The sequence below is a fragment of the Micropterus salmoides genome, unplaced genomic scaffold, assembly GCF_014851395.1.
Source record: "Micropterus salmoides isolate LMB-PRFRI ecotype aquatic unplaced genomic scaffold, ASM1485139v1 Ms_hic_scaffold_11, whole genome shotgun sequence".
NCBI classification, from domain to species: Eukaryota; Metazoa; Chordata; class Actinopteri; order Centrarchiformes; family Centrarchidae; genus Micropterus; species Micropterus salmoides.
This window is the reverse complement of record NW_024040152.1, coordinates 5,422,531-5,436,007: the sequence shown is the minus strand read 5'-3', so window position 1 is coordinate 5,436,007 and position 13,477 is coordinate 5,422,531. Positions and strand designations below refer to the sequence as shown.

The 13,477-nt window shown below is 39.7% G+C and overlaps 1 protein-coding gene across 6 annotated transcripts in view; it reads right to left on the bottom strand.

Annotated features, from left to right (window-relative positions):
* Window positions 1-13,477, bottom strand: part of sema6e (sema domain, transmembrane domain (TM), and cytoplasmic domain, (semaphorin) 6E) — a 151,505-nt gene that overhangs the window by 26,000 nt on the left and 112,028 nt on the right. For all 6 annotated transcript variants that reach the window (XM_038710540.1, XM_038710539.1, XM_038710543.1 and 3 more), the window contains 2 exons: window positions 13,228-13,365; window positions 5,821-5,898 (listed from right to left, as the gene is read on the bottom strand). In XM_038710540.1, the coding sequence (XP_038566468.1) occupies window positions 5,821-5,898; window positions 13,228-13,365 (216 nt within the window). The remainder of the gene's footprint in view (window positions 1-5,820; window positions 5,899-13,227; window positions 13,366-13,477) is intronic.

Below are 13,477 nucleotides of genomic sequence, written 5' to 3'. Positions count from 1 at the left end.
AAATCAAACCTCAGCGAGCAGCTTGGAGCACTTTGCCAGCGTGAAGCCGCATCGGCACTTCCTCTCTCTCCATCGCAAGCATATCTTACTGTACTTGGAGAACCTCCCAGCGACAGCTACTAACTCCCAACCTCAAACCACATACCTAAGCCTAATCTTAATTACAACCTTAACCCTTAACTTAATACAAATCCTAAAACCCACTCCTTAATTATATTAAAAACTACTTTTTCATCTTGCCAACTCTTCATGTCTTATTACACATACATTTTTGATAAATTAAAACATAATATATATCTGAAATGTCATTTCTTTCACTTCCTCAAAGCGTGCATGCATATATATGCATATATACATATATATATATATATATATATATATATATATATATATATATATATATATATATATATATATATATACACATATACATATATATATACACATATACATACATACACACATATATACACACATACATATACACACACATATATATACACACACACACACACACACACACACACATCTCCCTCTCACCCCTCGCGGATCTCTCTCTCTCTCTCTCTCTGGGTGGTATGCGTCATCCTCAAGCTCGGGAGTCTGAGGGTTCTGTGCAGTATCTTAGCTGTTCTTAGGACTGCACTCTTCTGGACAGAGACCTCTGATGTTTTACCTGGAATCTGCTGTAGCCATTCTCCCAGTTTGGGGGTCACGGTCCCCAGTGCTCCGATAACCACTGGCACCACTGTTGCTCTTACTTTCCACATCTTTTCTAGCTCCTCTTTCAGCCCTTGGTATTTCTCAAGCTTCTCATGTTCCTTCTTCTTGATGTTGTGGTCGCTTGGGATTGCCACATCTGTCACTGCAGCCTTCTTCTGCTGTTTGGCGATCAACACGATGTCTGGTTGGTTAGCCATCACCAGTTTGTCAGTCTGGATCTTGAAGTCCCACAGGATCTTAGCTCGGTCATTCTCAACTACCTTAGGAGGTGTCTTCCATTTTGACCTTGGGACTTCCAGTCCATACTCCTGGCAGATATTCCTGTACACTATGACAGCTATCTGGTTATGGCGTTCCATGTACGCACTTCCTTCCTTGCACAGTCTGCACCTGCCTGGTGTGGTAGACCCCAGCCTCTATTGATCTTGTACTGAGTGCCTGTTCATGTGCCGCCATGATTAGTGCTTCTGTGCTGTTCTTCACTCCAGCCTTTTCCAGACGGATTTCTTGATATCAGCTATTTGTCGGTGGTTCATGCCGTGCAGCGGCTTGTCTCTCCATGAAGGTTCTTCATCTTTCTTGTCCTCATCTTCGGCTTTCTGCTGCCTGAGGAATTCACTAAGCCCTTCATCTTTGGGGGCCATCTTCCTGATGTACTCCTGGATCTTTGTCGTTTCATCCTGGACAGTGGTCTTGACACTCCGTAGCCCTCGGCCTCCCTCGCTATGCTTGGTGTACAGTCTCAGGGTGCTGGATTTGGGGTGAAACTCTCCGTACATTGTGAGGAGCTTTCTCGTCTATTTATATAGTTTGTTCCCCCCCCCCCCCCAAAACTGCCTGTGCCTAGCTGAAGCCTCATCATCTCAGCTGTGCATTTATTATGTACTCATCGCAGGTTGGAACAAACTGGAAAGTTTGTAAATTGCTTCGCTGAGGGATCCAGAGTCATGGCAAATAAAATGAGTCAAAATAGATCAACATGTCCATAGAAACTTTTCAAACCTGCAACACAATACTTCGCCGCTGTTACTCCATATTGGTGAATGACCAGAGGGGAAGTGGATTATGGTTTAAGGGAGTTTCTATGGAGGTTTTGATGTTTTTCTTTGCTGTGACTCTGAGTCACCACTGCAATACACTGTAACTGCTGTGGACACAAGTGGACTACAACTGCTGTCCTTCACACAGGCAAGATACAGAGCCACCTTTCAATACTACAGGAGTCAAGTGTTTGATACTCAAAAGACAGATTTTCAGTGATGCTTTGAAAATAAAGTTTCACTGAGAATAGTTTGACATTTTGGGAAAAATATATAATAAATGTTGTTTGCTTTCCTGCTGATAGATGAAAAGATGAATACCTCTGTTTGTACAGTAAATATTAAGTTCATATGAGGTTAGCTTAGCACAAAGACTGGAAGCAGGAGGAAACAGAATTATAATACTCACTAATTAACATATTATATCTTGATTATTTAATGTATTAAAACAAGTAGGTGCAAAAACTACAAATTGTGGTTTTCTGGGAGTGTGGCTATGTGTATGATTATTTCTTGGCTGGATGAGGTGACTTTGTGGAGTCTTGTTGTCACAGTGATTACCAGACAACCAGCCGTTTCCAGTCTTCATAATACGATAAGCTAACCAGCGGGATGTCTGGCAAGACAAGACGCCAGGAAGTCACTGTGAACCAAAAAACCGGCAAGAAAGCAAATAAGTGCATTCCCCAAAATGAGGAACTCCTCCTGTAAAATGAAAATAATGGCTATAATGGCTGAAAACAAAACATGGAATGATTTAAGACCAAGAACCAAAATCTCAACTACAAAAATACAAGAGGGCACACAGAAACACACATCTAAAAATGAAAAAAAATCCCATTAGCCTCTGTCCATGCGAGGTCAGGGAAAGTAATATATCTGGGTGGCCAAGCAGTATGCAATAATTCCAGGTCTGCACATTTTCAGCCGTCAAAATAATCTATTGGAAGCCAGTAGGGAGTGGAAGGTGCTCTCTGTTTGCGTGCATGTGTGTGATGGAGGGGGCAACATAAATGTAGTGAGATGACAGTCTACAGAAAACTCCACACACAGTTTACAACCAATGTACATAGAGGTAAGAGGAGAAAAACACCCAGCTTGGTGATTTAGGAACAGCTTGTACATCAAACACACAGGGCCATACAAAGTCCTTGACTGTCAGGAGGCACATAGTACCTGTAACTGCCTCTACTCCTCCTCTCCGTCCTCCTCAACCCTTTACTGCATCTATCTATCTGCCTACCTATTCATCCATCCATCTGTCCATCCAACCACCCATTCATCTTTCTTCCCCATTTTGCCCGTCAATGTGGTACACCGCTGTGTGATTTAAACACATGCAGCCGAACATCACTTTGATTTTATGATTTCAAGACCCAGAATAAGGGAGAGATACAGAGAAGGAGGCAAAATAAAGCAAATGTGTAGGAAGATGTAAAAAAAGTAAGGAATGACCGGCCCCAACTGAGAGTATATTGCATTTTTGTGCCACGTAAGAAAAATAAAAGTTTAAGAATTTTGGTCTTATTATGGTAATATTATGGGACCTCTCGTTTTAACTCTCTCTCTGTTCTATCTTTGACTGACAGTGACAAAAAGCAAAGATGTCAAACAAAAAGAGTTGAACTGCAAACCACATTAGCTTATCTACAAGCATTGATGTGTCTTTTACTGCACTTGGGGGTTGATGAATAAATGAAAATTTAACTGATAATGTCAGTTTACAGGCTACATGCAGTAGCTAATTAGCTAGCCAACTGCGGCACATTACACAACAAAAACTAGCCTGTCAAGATGGGTCAGTTTAGATGCAGAGTTTCGTGATCCTGAGCTTTAGCATCACTGCAAAAAGCAGTCCCTGGCTTCTAAGCTACAGTTTCCCGCAGAAGTTTGTTTAAATTGGGTCTCAGCGCCCCTGTCGAATCAGCTGTCAATCAAACACATACACTGGCCTGCCCATTCAGAGGCTCAGATTAAAATGAGCGTTCTGATCTTCGAAGACGTTTTAAACTAATATTAATACATCTTAAAAGCACATTGACATGCCTTTTGACTAAAATAATAATACATTTTATTTATATAGCACTTTAAAAAGGTACTCCAAGGTACTTTACAAGGTTAAAAAAAACAAAAAACAAGATCAGCATAAAAACCACAACTAGAGATAACTACATGAAAACAAAGGAGGACTTTTGTGGTTTCAGTTGTACTATAAGACCCCCCCCCCCCACACACTGGATTTGCCACCACAGGGTGCAGGTCAATACTTCCAAGTGTCAAGTGGCTCCCTTCCAGTTCACAAGAATAGATAAGTAAATAAATTGTCTTTTACTTTTCTGATTGACAGTCTCCTTCTCCTTCACTTTCTCACGGCTCCCCTCCGACATCCTGCACTGCATTCACACTAAGAACCAATAATATGGAAAGTTTCCTTTTTAAACGTGTGATAAATGTTGGCCACATGAATGTTGTGGGTCTCAAATGGGACCAGCGAAGTGTTTTAGTAAAAACTGCAGGTCAGACATTAGTCATGTTGACGTTGCCCACTTGTATAATTCCAGATTAACGACTGATGTGCACAGTGCTGATTATCTCACTCGAGAAGATATGAAAATTATTGCTTCTGCCACTGCTTGGCTACACATTATTGACTAAGTTACAAATCTGTCCGCTGTGACTGTGAGTTAGAGAACTACTAATGCCTCAATATAGCTGTATCCACCCATGTGCTTTTAGACTGACCAAACACCACAGTGGCTGATCTCCCTAATTAGTACAACATCGCCCAGGGAAGAATTAACAGCTGAAACCCCCCGCTGCAGTGTTTGATTAGAAAGCAAATATGCACACTTTTGTCCGTTGGCGGTTCATGATTTGAGACCTCTCTGTACAAGGGGGAATCAACAACGAATCACATCAGGCAGAAAATTGTTGCTGCAATGTTAATGGGCTGAGAGTTTGAAGCATGCTGCACTTCTGGCTACACCCCAACCAGTGATGAAAACATTAAAATAGAGAGCAGTGCACAAATAGCCCTCTGTGGTTAAATGTTGACTGGCAGTTTCGATTTGAGATCTTTCTAAGAATTTCATATAAAGTTTTGTGGGACTGAATAAATTTGGCTGTACATCATGAGTTTGTGAGGACCCCCCCCCCCAACAGGTCAGTGGAGTTTGAGTGTTTTACCTCACAAACAAATTCACAGCCAAATTTAATCATCTCTAAACTAAACCCTAAATATAACCACCTCTTTACTATTTACACAAAATTCACTGTTTATTATTTCTTTCACCTGGTCTACAATTCTTAGATTATAACTGCAGTCATACTTGGTACTTGAAGGTTGTCCATATAAATCAGTTTATCCACAGTTCCATCTCTAAAGACCCAACAACAATCTTCTATGATGCAAAGTCCTTTTGGCACCAGTGAGTCAGAAAAGTTGGAATGCAGATACTTTGGTGTCAGATACTTTTCCTGACTTTATTTAGGCTTTACTACCTTTCACTGAACCTTAAAACCCACTAAACATATTGTGCTGTTTTGCAGTCAGTGTGTTCTAGCTGCTCCACAGAGCATTTTTATACTGAAAGACGAAGAGAAGTTGTGGCTGTATAACATTGTTACTGTCCCCAATGCACACAAATGTAAAATATAACCATGCTGAAACAAACTGCAGTACAGTCTAGAGCTACAGACACTAGAATAGTTCTTATTATATTTTACAATTCTAAAATGTTTGTTAATGAAATCAAACACCGTCGTTCTGCATTTTCTCATACCATGAAATGCTTTAGTCATAGCACTAAAAACACACAATATCTTAACAGAATATAACAAATCTATACTTCTGTGTGCCACAAATTTTGAGCATGGACTTAAAAGTAATAAGATTCAAATAACACAAGCAGTGCAGCAGCTTTTACCAATTTCCAAGTCAACATTCATTCATTCAGCACTGATGGCTGTAACGATGATTGTAGTGACATTTGTATACACTCCCCTATAATAAGTATAAACTGGGTGTTATTACAGACTCTGTGTGTGTGAGACTTACTTGAAGCCAGGTGAGATGGTGGCACAGCTGCCTGACTTGAGCCAAACGCAGTAAGGGTCTCTTGAAGACAGACAGCTTCTGCACAACAGACACAAACAGACAGACGGTTAGTGATGGAAGTAATTGTGGAGAGCAGTGCGCGTGAAGAGCACTGAGCCCAGCAGCCGTTATTTGTGTGATGAGGTACTACACTGCCACCAACCTAACACCACCCAGAATAAGCAACCAAAAGCATTAAAAAGCCCATTAAAGTTAAGATGAAATTGCTGCCATTTCATTTAACGAGGTGAAAAAATTGTTTATCACCAAGCATCTCTTAATTGACAAAACTAAAGTGCCATTATTTTGAACTCTGAAATTACAGTATAAATCTTTACATCTTAACTGTGACTCTTCATGCTGCTCCCATAATCTTGTTTTTATGCAAATACATTGATTTGTTTACACAGTCTGCTGATACACAGATGTGTGGTATTTATATACAGTATAGCTAAATCATTTCATGATTGGATGATAAACACATGGCTGGCATTTCACAATGTGCACATCAGAGTATCTGCAGTGCTTTAATGTATGAAGAAAAAAAATGTAATTAGCTATGTTTGCTAACATTCAGAAGCAAACATTGACAAATATCCAAACATTACATCATTCCCCATATCAGAGATGAATGTAGACGATCATACAAATCTTTGGAATACTTTACCTGTTTAAATAAGAATTGCTCGGACTGCTGACATTTTCATGTCCTTGCTAAAGACCCACATCTATTCATTGGCTTTCAAACAGAGTTGAGTATTGACATTATTGACCTTTTCTACCGTTTTTGTCGTATATATTTGTTGTGTATCCTGAACCTGGAAAGCACGTTGGTCGACTAGGGTTGTTTTTAAATGTGCTATATAAATTATCTTGAATTTAATTTATAAGTTTCTCAACTGATTATTATTGAAAAAAATAGGCCCTGTTTTTTTGTTTACAAAAATTGACTGATGTAAACAAACTTTCAACAGTAACACACACACAAAAAAAAAAAAAAAAACTTATAATGAAATCCATTCTTTTAGTAAATAAATGTAATGTCAAATCACTTTATCATACAGTATTAACAGATTCTAGTCCAAGTCTATGACGTGCAATAGAAGAGGTCTTTTCAAGAAACGGTCAATTTATTCTGCCATGTACTATAGTCCAAAAAAACAAACAAGAAACTGAATACCCCAGGATATGTTGAATTGTTCTTTAATATCTTGTTTTATCTATAATAACGTTGACTCATGTTGACTGATGTTAGTCAAGGTTTTGGAAGATCGGTCATTGATTTTGATAACTGTATCAGTTTCCAATCTTGTGTTTTTACTTTTGGTAGTGCAGAAACTTGTTTGCTTAACATTTGGTTTGTACCTTTAAAGGCAGGATCACAGCAGGTCACTCAGTGCATCATCAGCTACGCTTTAAGTTTTCAGTGCAGTCATTCTGACCGGCCATGAATTACTTTATTCTGAGTGAAAAGCCGGCATTGTTCCAGTCTCTCAAGCCCTGCTCTTACTTACAGTGCTGTATGTCAGTTTTGCGATTTAGCGAGTAACATGCTGGGTGGACTAGGAACCTCCTCTATTTAAGGCAATCAGTATGAACCAAGCAATTAGTCACATTGCCTTCACTATAAAATCCCAAATAAATCACAACATTCAGTACTTTTCCTCAACAGTGAGACCCACATACGTCACTTTTGTTGATTAAACTATTCCACTGATCTGCTGTCAGTCTTTCTGCCTCGTGTTTGTTTTAAGTCTGTGGTTTTTAATCCTGCACTCTGGAATGAGTTGCATGATCCTTTTGGCCTTTATCCTGCCACTGTCTAATTGCAAAACATTGGCTGTCAGTGAATTAACAAGTTTTGTTTTCACTGCTGCATAGCTTCCTCTTTGCAGGTCTGTGGTGTTCACACAGCAGCACCAACATAATGAGCATAAAGTACACAGTGACAAAAGACTAACAACAACCAACAATAGTGTTTACCTGCTGCCAATCACTTTAGAGATGTTTTTAGCCCCTTATGCGGAATAACGCCATCAGACGTAAAAGTAAACAAAGGAGAATATCTGTAGATGGCTCGTGGTGCTGCTGGTGCAGTGTCATGTCAAACCAAAGTTTTAATGAGTTTTAATGAGGACTCCTGTGACTTGTTTTAAATATCTAAAATGATTTAAAACTGTCTAAACAGAGCGTGCAGGTGTTACACCACTTTCACTCTCAGTCTTCTTACAGAACAAAGAGAAATCAGCACAGAAACTAGTCCCTATTCACCTGCGGCTGGGAACGGAGTATAAATGCATGCATTTGTGTGTGTCCTCAAAGTATTATGCACACACTGCATGTATGGAAGTAATCTTTTTAGTTGTTTTTTTTATGGAAACAAAAAAAAACCTAATAATAACACTTACCAACATCCGATCTGGGAATACCGTAGAGATGCGTTACCAATTCAGGCAAACTTACAGGAGGTGCACAAAATAAAATAAATTTATTCTAATTTAGTTCTGGAGTACTGACACCCCAACATGCACAGAAGTAGAAAATCTAAACTTCTGAGTGAAATACAAACTTTCATCAGCAAAAAACCCTGAACTGTTTTTTCTGTCCCTCACACCATCACAGACTGACAGAGGACCTCTGGGTATCAAGGTCCTGAAATGACTCTCGTCCCCGTGTGTGGCTGCCAATATGTCACACTGCATAGTGCAGCTTTAATGTATTATTCATCCACTAGCCATAAGGTATATATCCATCTCTCTCCCCATTCTGCTTCTCTTCTCCTCTCTATCACCACATACCTCTACATGACAGGAATGAACCTCCACACTAAAGCACTACTGGAAAAGTCGTGTCCAGCTGTGGTTTAGGTCAGACACGTGATGAGAAAAAAAAAAAAAGCTTTGTCTGATATTGTTCTTATATTTGCAGTTTATTTACACAACATGTGTTCGTGTGTGTCCCTTGACTTCTCTTCTGCCTTGCAATGATGAACAGATAGGCGTGTATGTTCGCCTGCAGCCACAGTGTGAAAGGAACATTCATTAGCTGCTGAGAGGAGGAAGGATCTATCCAGTTTCTGAGGCTCAGGCTCATAACTTCCAGCTGTCATTTAGCCAACATCCTAGGAGTATCACTGTCCTGACTTACTGGAGATGGTTTCAGCTAATATGCTGGTTAACAACTAAGCAAAGAAAGAAAACATTCAAGAAATATAAAATTAACCTAATTTCAATTAAAGTAAATAGGTTATTAAATATTTGTTTTATGCTACATTTATTATTACATTGAGGTTTATAATTAATATTTTTCCAGTAAATAAAAACAATGCCTCTTTTGTCATTCACATACAAATTAAGCAGTGTTTAAAAAAAGCTTCAGGTCACAAACAAAAAAGGAATTTTTTGTTTATTTGGATATTATTTTTCTAGTTTTGGCCATCATTTGTATCGCTAATAATATCTTTGTCTTCACCAAATTAATTGCTGACATCTACGAATGTGCCACCATTGTAACAAAAAAAGGACAAGAATTGTGAGCAGTCAGGTTGAGAATAAACCAAGAGGTTAGTCAAACTTATTTGGAAGAGACTTCCTGCTTCAACTCTGACCTTCTCTACTTTCTGAAAGTGTGCGCAGTTTTCCTGTACAGTAAGAGATTATTGGGGCACTTTCGGATTCAACTCCAAATGAAAGAGGTTTGAGACGGAGATAGTTCTCCCAAGACAAAAAATTCAGTATGTTTGTTTCCACAAAGGGCGGGAGTGCTAACCACTGCACCACCTTGCCGCCCTGACATTTGCCTTTAGGGGGCAAAAAATGTAACACCGTTGTAGAAGCACAAAGTCTGCAGAGGGACGAGGTCGGGTTGGATTGCTGTTCATTTCTTGTTTCAACAAGAAACATTGGTTTCTATAAACAATGACAAGATCATTGTTACCTTAAGTAGTTATTTTAATGCAAGCTATGAGTTTTCCCTAATAACCTTATAGTCCCTTTGCACCTAAACATAACCAACCATAACCATAATAAACCAGAATGATCCTAGCGGACTGCACTTACATAGCACTTTTCTACTTTAATGGATAAAGTGCCCCCCCCCACACACACACTTATCAATCTATAAGAATTAATATATAAGGCAGAGATGACTGAAATCTTCAACTAAATAAACAGTACTTAGGAGATAGGAGACAGTAAAAATAATACATGTTTTTTTTCTTAGATCAGTCAGTTGAAACGGTTCATATAAAAAAGGAAATATCCACTGGATTTGAAAATCCCTGGATCTACAGATTTTCAGGGTTTGGGGCCTCTTTTGCCCTTTTATTGTATTTCTTTTTATTAAAACTTCCATTTCATACAGCTCCTAGCCGCTGCTGAAAACAGAGCATTTTCTGAAACCTAATATTGGCATCAGGGCCTCGAGTAAAAAAAGAAACCTGACGATGCAAGCTACAGTGTGTGTGTGAGCGAGAGCGAGAGAAACAAGCCAAGAGTGAGAGAAATGCAGAGACAGAGAGAAAATGGAGGCAGAAAACAGAGAGAAGGGGTAAATCTCATCTGGAGGGAGACAGATTCATTGGTGTGGTAAAGGAGGATATGGCAGCTGAAACCTGACCTGGCCAGTGCTGATGAGGCTTACGGAGCCCCTAATCTCAGGATGAGGTGTGCTGTAGCTCTGGTCTCTAAAAAGGGATCTGGGGATATAGCTGGCCCGTAAGCTTAAGTAAGACGGGCCCTATCCATTTTCTCCAGTTACTTCTTTTCCTCTTCTGTCTCCTCAAGCTTCGGAAAAAAAAAATAGTCACTATCGCTGGCTCCCAGCCAATCAGCTGGATCCAATTTATGACTAAATGATGTTGAAAGCTTCTCCAGGCCTTTGCAACCAGGGGTTAGCATGCTATGGGGGTATATATATTCCCTGGTGGAGCTGAGGAGATATCCCGCCTCTGGGTTCAGGGGGTTGAGAAAAGGGGGGAGATACATGGGGCTAGCATTCCTCACAGACCCAAAAATAGATCCTGAAGCTGTGGAGCAAGTACATTAACTGGGGCTAAAACAGCGCCTGACAAAACAAAAGGCAGTGGACAAAGAGAAACGCTCGAAGGCTCTGCTGTGCTCAGCTCATAAACTTGTTCTGAAAGCCATGTCAGCCTTTTGACAGCACCGAGTTCAAGCTTCTATTTTGTACCTTTTACAGAATTTATACCAGACAGTGATCTTTGGCAAGTAAGTTTATGGGGCAATACGTTGTTGATGATAATGATGATTATGCTAAACAGAATTGTTTTAGCACTCTAACTAATCATGTGTTATTATAATTATCTCTATTTGTTTTGATTTTCAAGGATTGATTAAACATTTGGTTTCCGAAGGGACATTTTCAAATAGTGGTTTATCCGACAAACAGTCTAAAGGGTGAAATTTACAAGCAGAGCATTTGAGAATGAGCTCTTAGTAACCTGATACTGATAAACCCAGAAGATTTCTTGCCATGTACATAACTGGGTCAAATACTTCTCTTGGGAAGTGTCACTGTAACAGCATGATGGCTGGAAAAAAATGAGAATTACCTGAAGCGATGTTTCCTTGTATACAAAATAATTCCATCCAAATAAATAAAACTGAAATGAACACAGCAGTGCCAGTGTAGAAATAACAACAACAACATTTAACATTTGACTATTCGTACAACACAGACACATTTGTGCGGTCAGGAAAAGTTCAGGCTCAATTTAGGAAATAAGTAAACAATAGTTTTAACGTAAGACCGGGAGTAAAAGGGAAATCTGGTTACTGACCTTTTTATATACAGTCTATGTTACTGTACAATACATTTTACTACAGTGCACGTAAATGTGTTCTGTGTTCATGCACAAAATACAGAATAATAAACAGCAAAATCTCACATCTGAATATGCCAACTGTAAATCCCAAATCCCATTATTCTCGAAGATTACACATCAGAAGTGCTGATTTTTATTGTAGCTGTATAAGAACATGGGATCTTGTACACTCAAACATGAAGCTCACGCAGGAATCTGATCAGAATCAGCTTATAGAAATGCTCAACCGTGCCTTTAACCAGAGCATTTCTCACGTGGCTGTCACACCGTACTTATTCTCACTTACCTGCCAACACAACAAATAACCTCAGAGTGCTTTTTGGGGAAAGCCTAGGCCCAACCAACTCCGTGAGCCAGGCAGATAATAGTATAACATCTGCTATTTGGTACAGGCTTTTGTCCAAAAACCTCTGAAAGTATTTTGAGTGGACACATTTCTTAAATTGGTAGTTGTGGAGGATATTGATCCTGCTTTACTGGAGTTACCTGGCAGTGAATGCCATTTCTTCCCGGTGCACAGTGAGGAAACCCTAAATTCATGCAGTATTTCTGGGTCGCAGAACTGAGAAACAAACCCAGACCCGGTCTTCATGCTGATTTTCAATTGTTTCAAGATCTTTGATTTGTTTTGTTTTTGTGACTTTTGACGAAGATCAATTTTTTCAATGTTCAGGTTTACTACAGCAAAATCTACATCAGTTTTACATGTGACAAGATATGAGCACTTTAAGTGCCAATTCTGTTATTGAAAAGGACTCAATCTGATCATTTTTCTAGGTATTGATGGGGTTTTTTCCCTCTTTTAATCAAATTTTTTATTCTGACTCAGCCGACCGTGTCACTCTTCATGAACTAGAAGACATGACTTAGGACAGTGACTTGTGATTCTTTCCCTTAGGGATTTTTTTAAATTAATAATTTAATTGTTTCATTTATAAATGTTCAGAAAATAGAGCAAACCTCCAACCTAAAGTTTACAGAGCCTTGGAACTAAACCTTATGTGGTCTGGGTTACAGTGGAGGCAAGTTATGTAAGATAACAGACATCCTGCAGCTCCTCCTGGGGGAGAGAGTTCCCAGGCCAGATTGTATGTATAATACCTCATGTGTGTTTTGGGTTTGCCCTTAGGTCTCCAGCATCCAGGAGGCATCCTGATTAGATGCTGAGCCACTTAAGCAGACTCCCTTCAACAGTAATTGGCTCCAGTTCTACTTCAATCTACTTCCGGATAGCTGAATTCCTCTGGTTCTCTCTAAAGGTGAGCCCAACCATCCATGTTTTGGTCACTAGCCAAAGCACATGGCCATATGCGAGGGTTGGAACGCAGATCAAGTTGTAAATTGAGAGCTTTATCTACAGGCTTAGCTACCCTCTTAACCACATCAGTTGGCCATGAACCCAATATACAGTTTTCTGGCAGACTTTGAGGTGTTCAGTTGCTAACCAACTAATTTGTTTCAGCACAAGGGTATTAAAACCCTTACTGTGGCAGAGGTAACGATTTGCTCGTCAGGTGACTTACTTCTTGCAGGTGCTGTAGTCAGAGCAGCGGCTCAGCGGCACACGGATCACACAGCTAGAGAATGCCACAAACAGCGCATGATGATCCCGGTCCAACTCAAGACCCAGCACCCTCCTGTCCTCCCCCCGCAGGTTGCATCTAAGAACACAGAAACACCCACTGTCAAGATCAGACATTTTTGATTTGGTTTCCTTTTTAAATCAGCGCTGCAGATGACTGGCACAGTCTGAAAATGTACAGAGAAACCTGG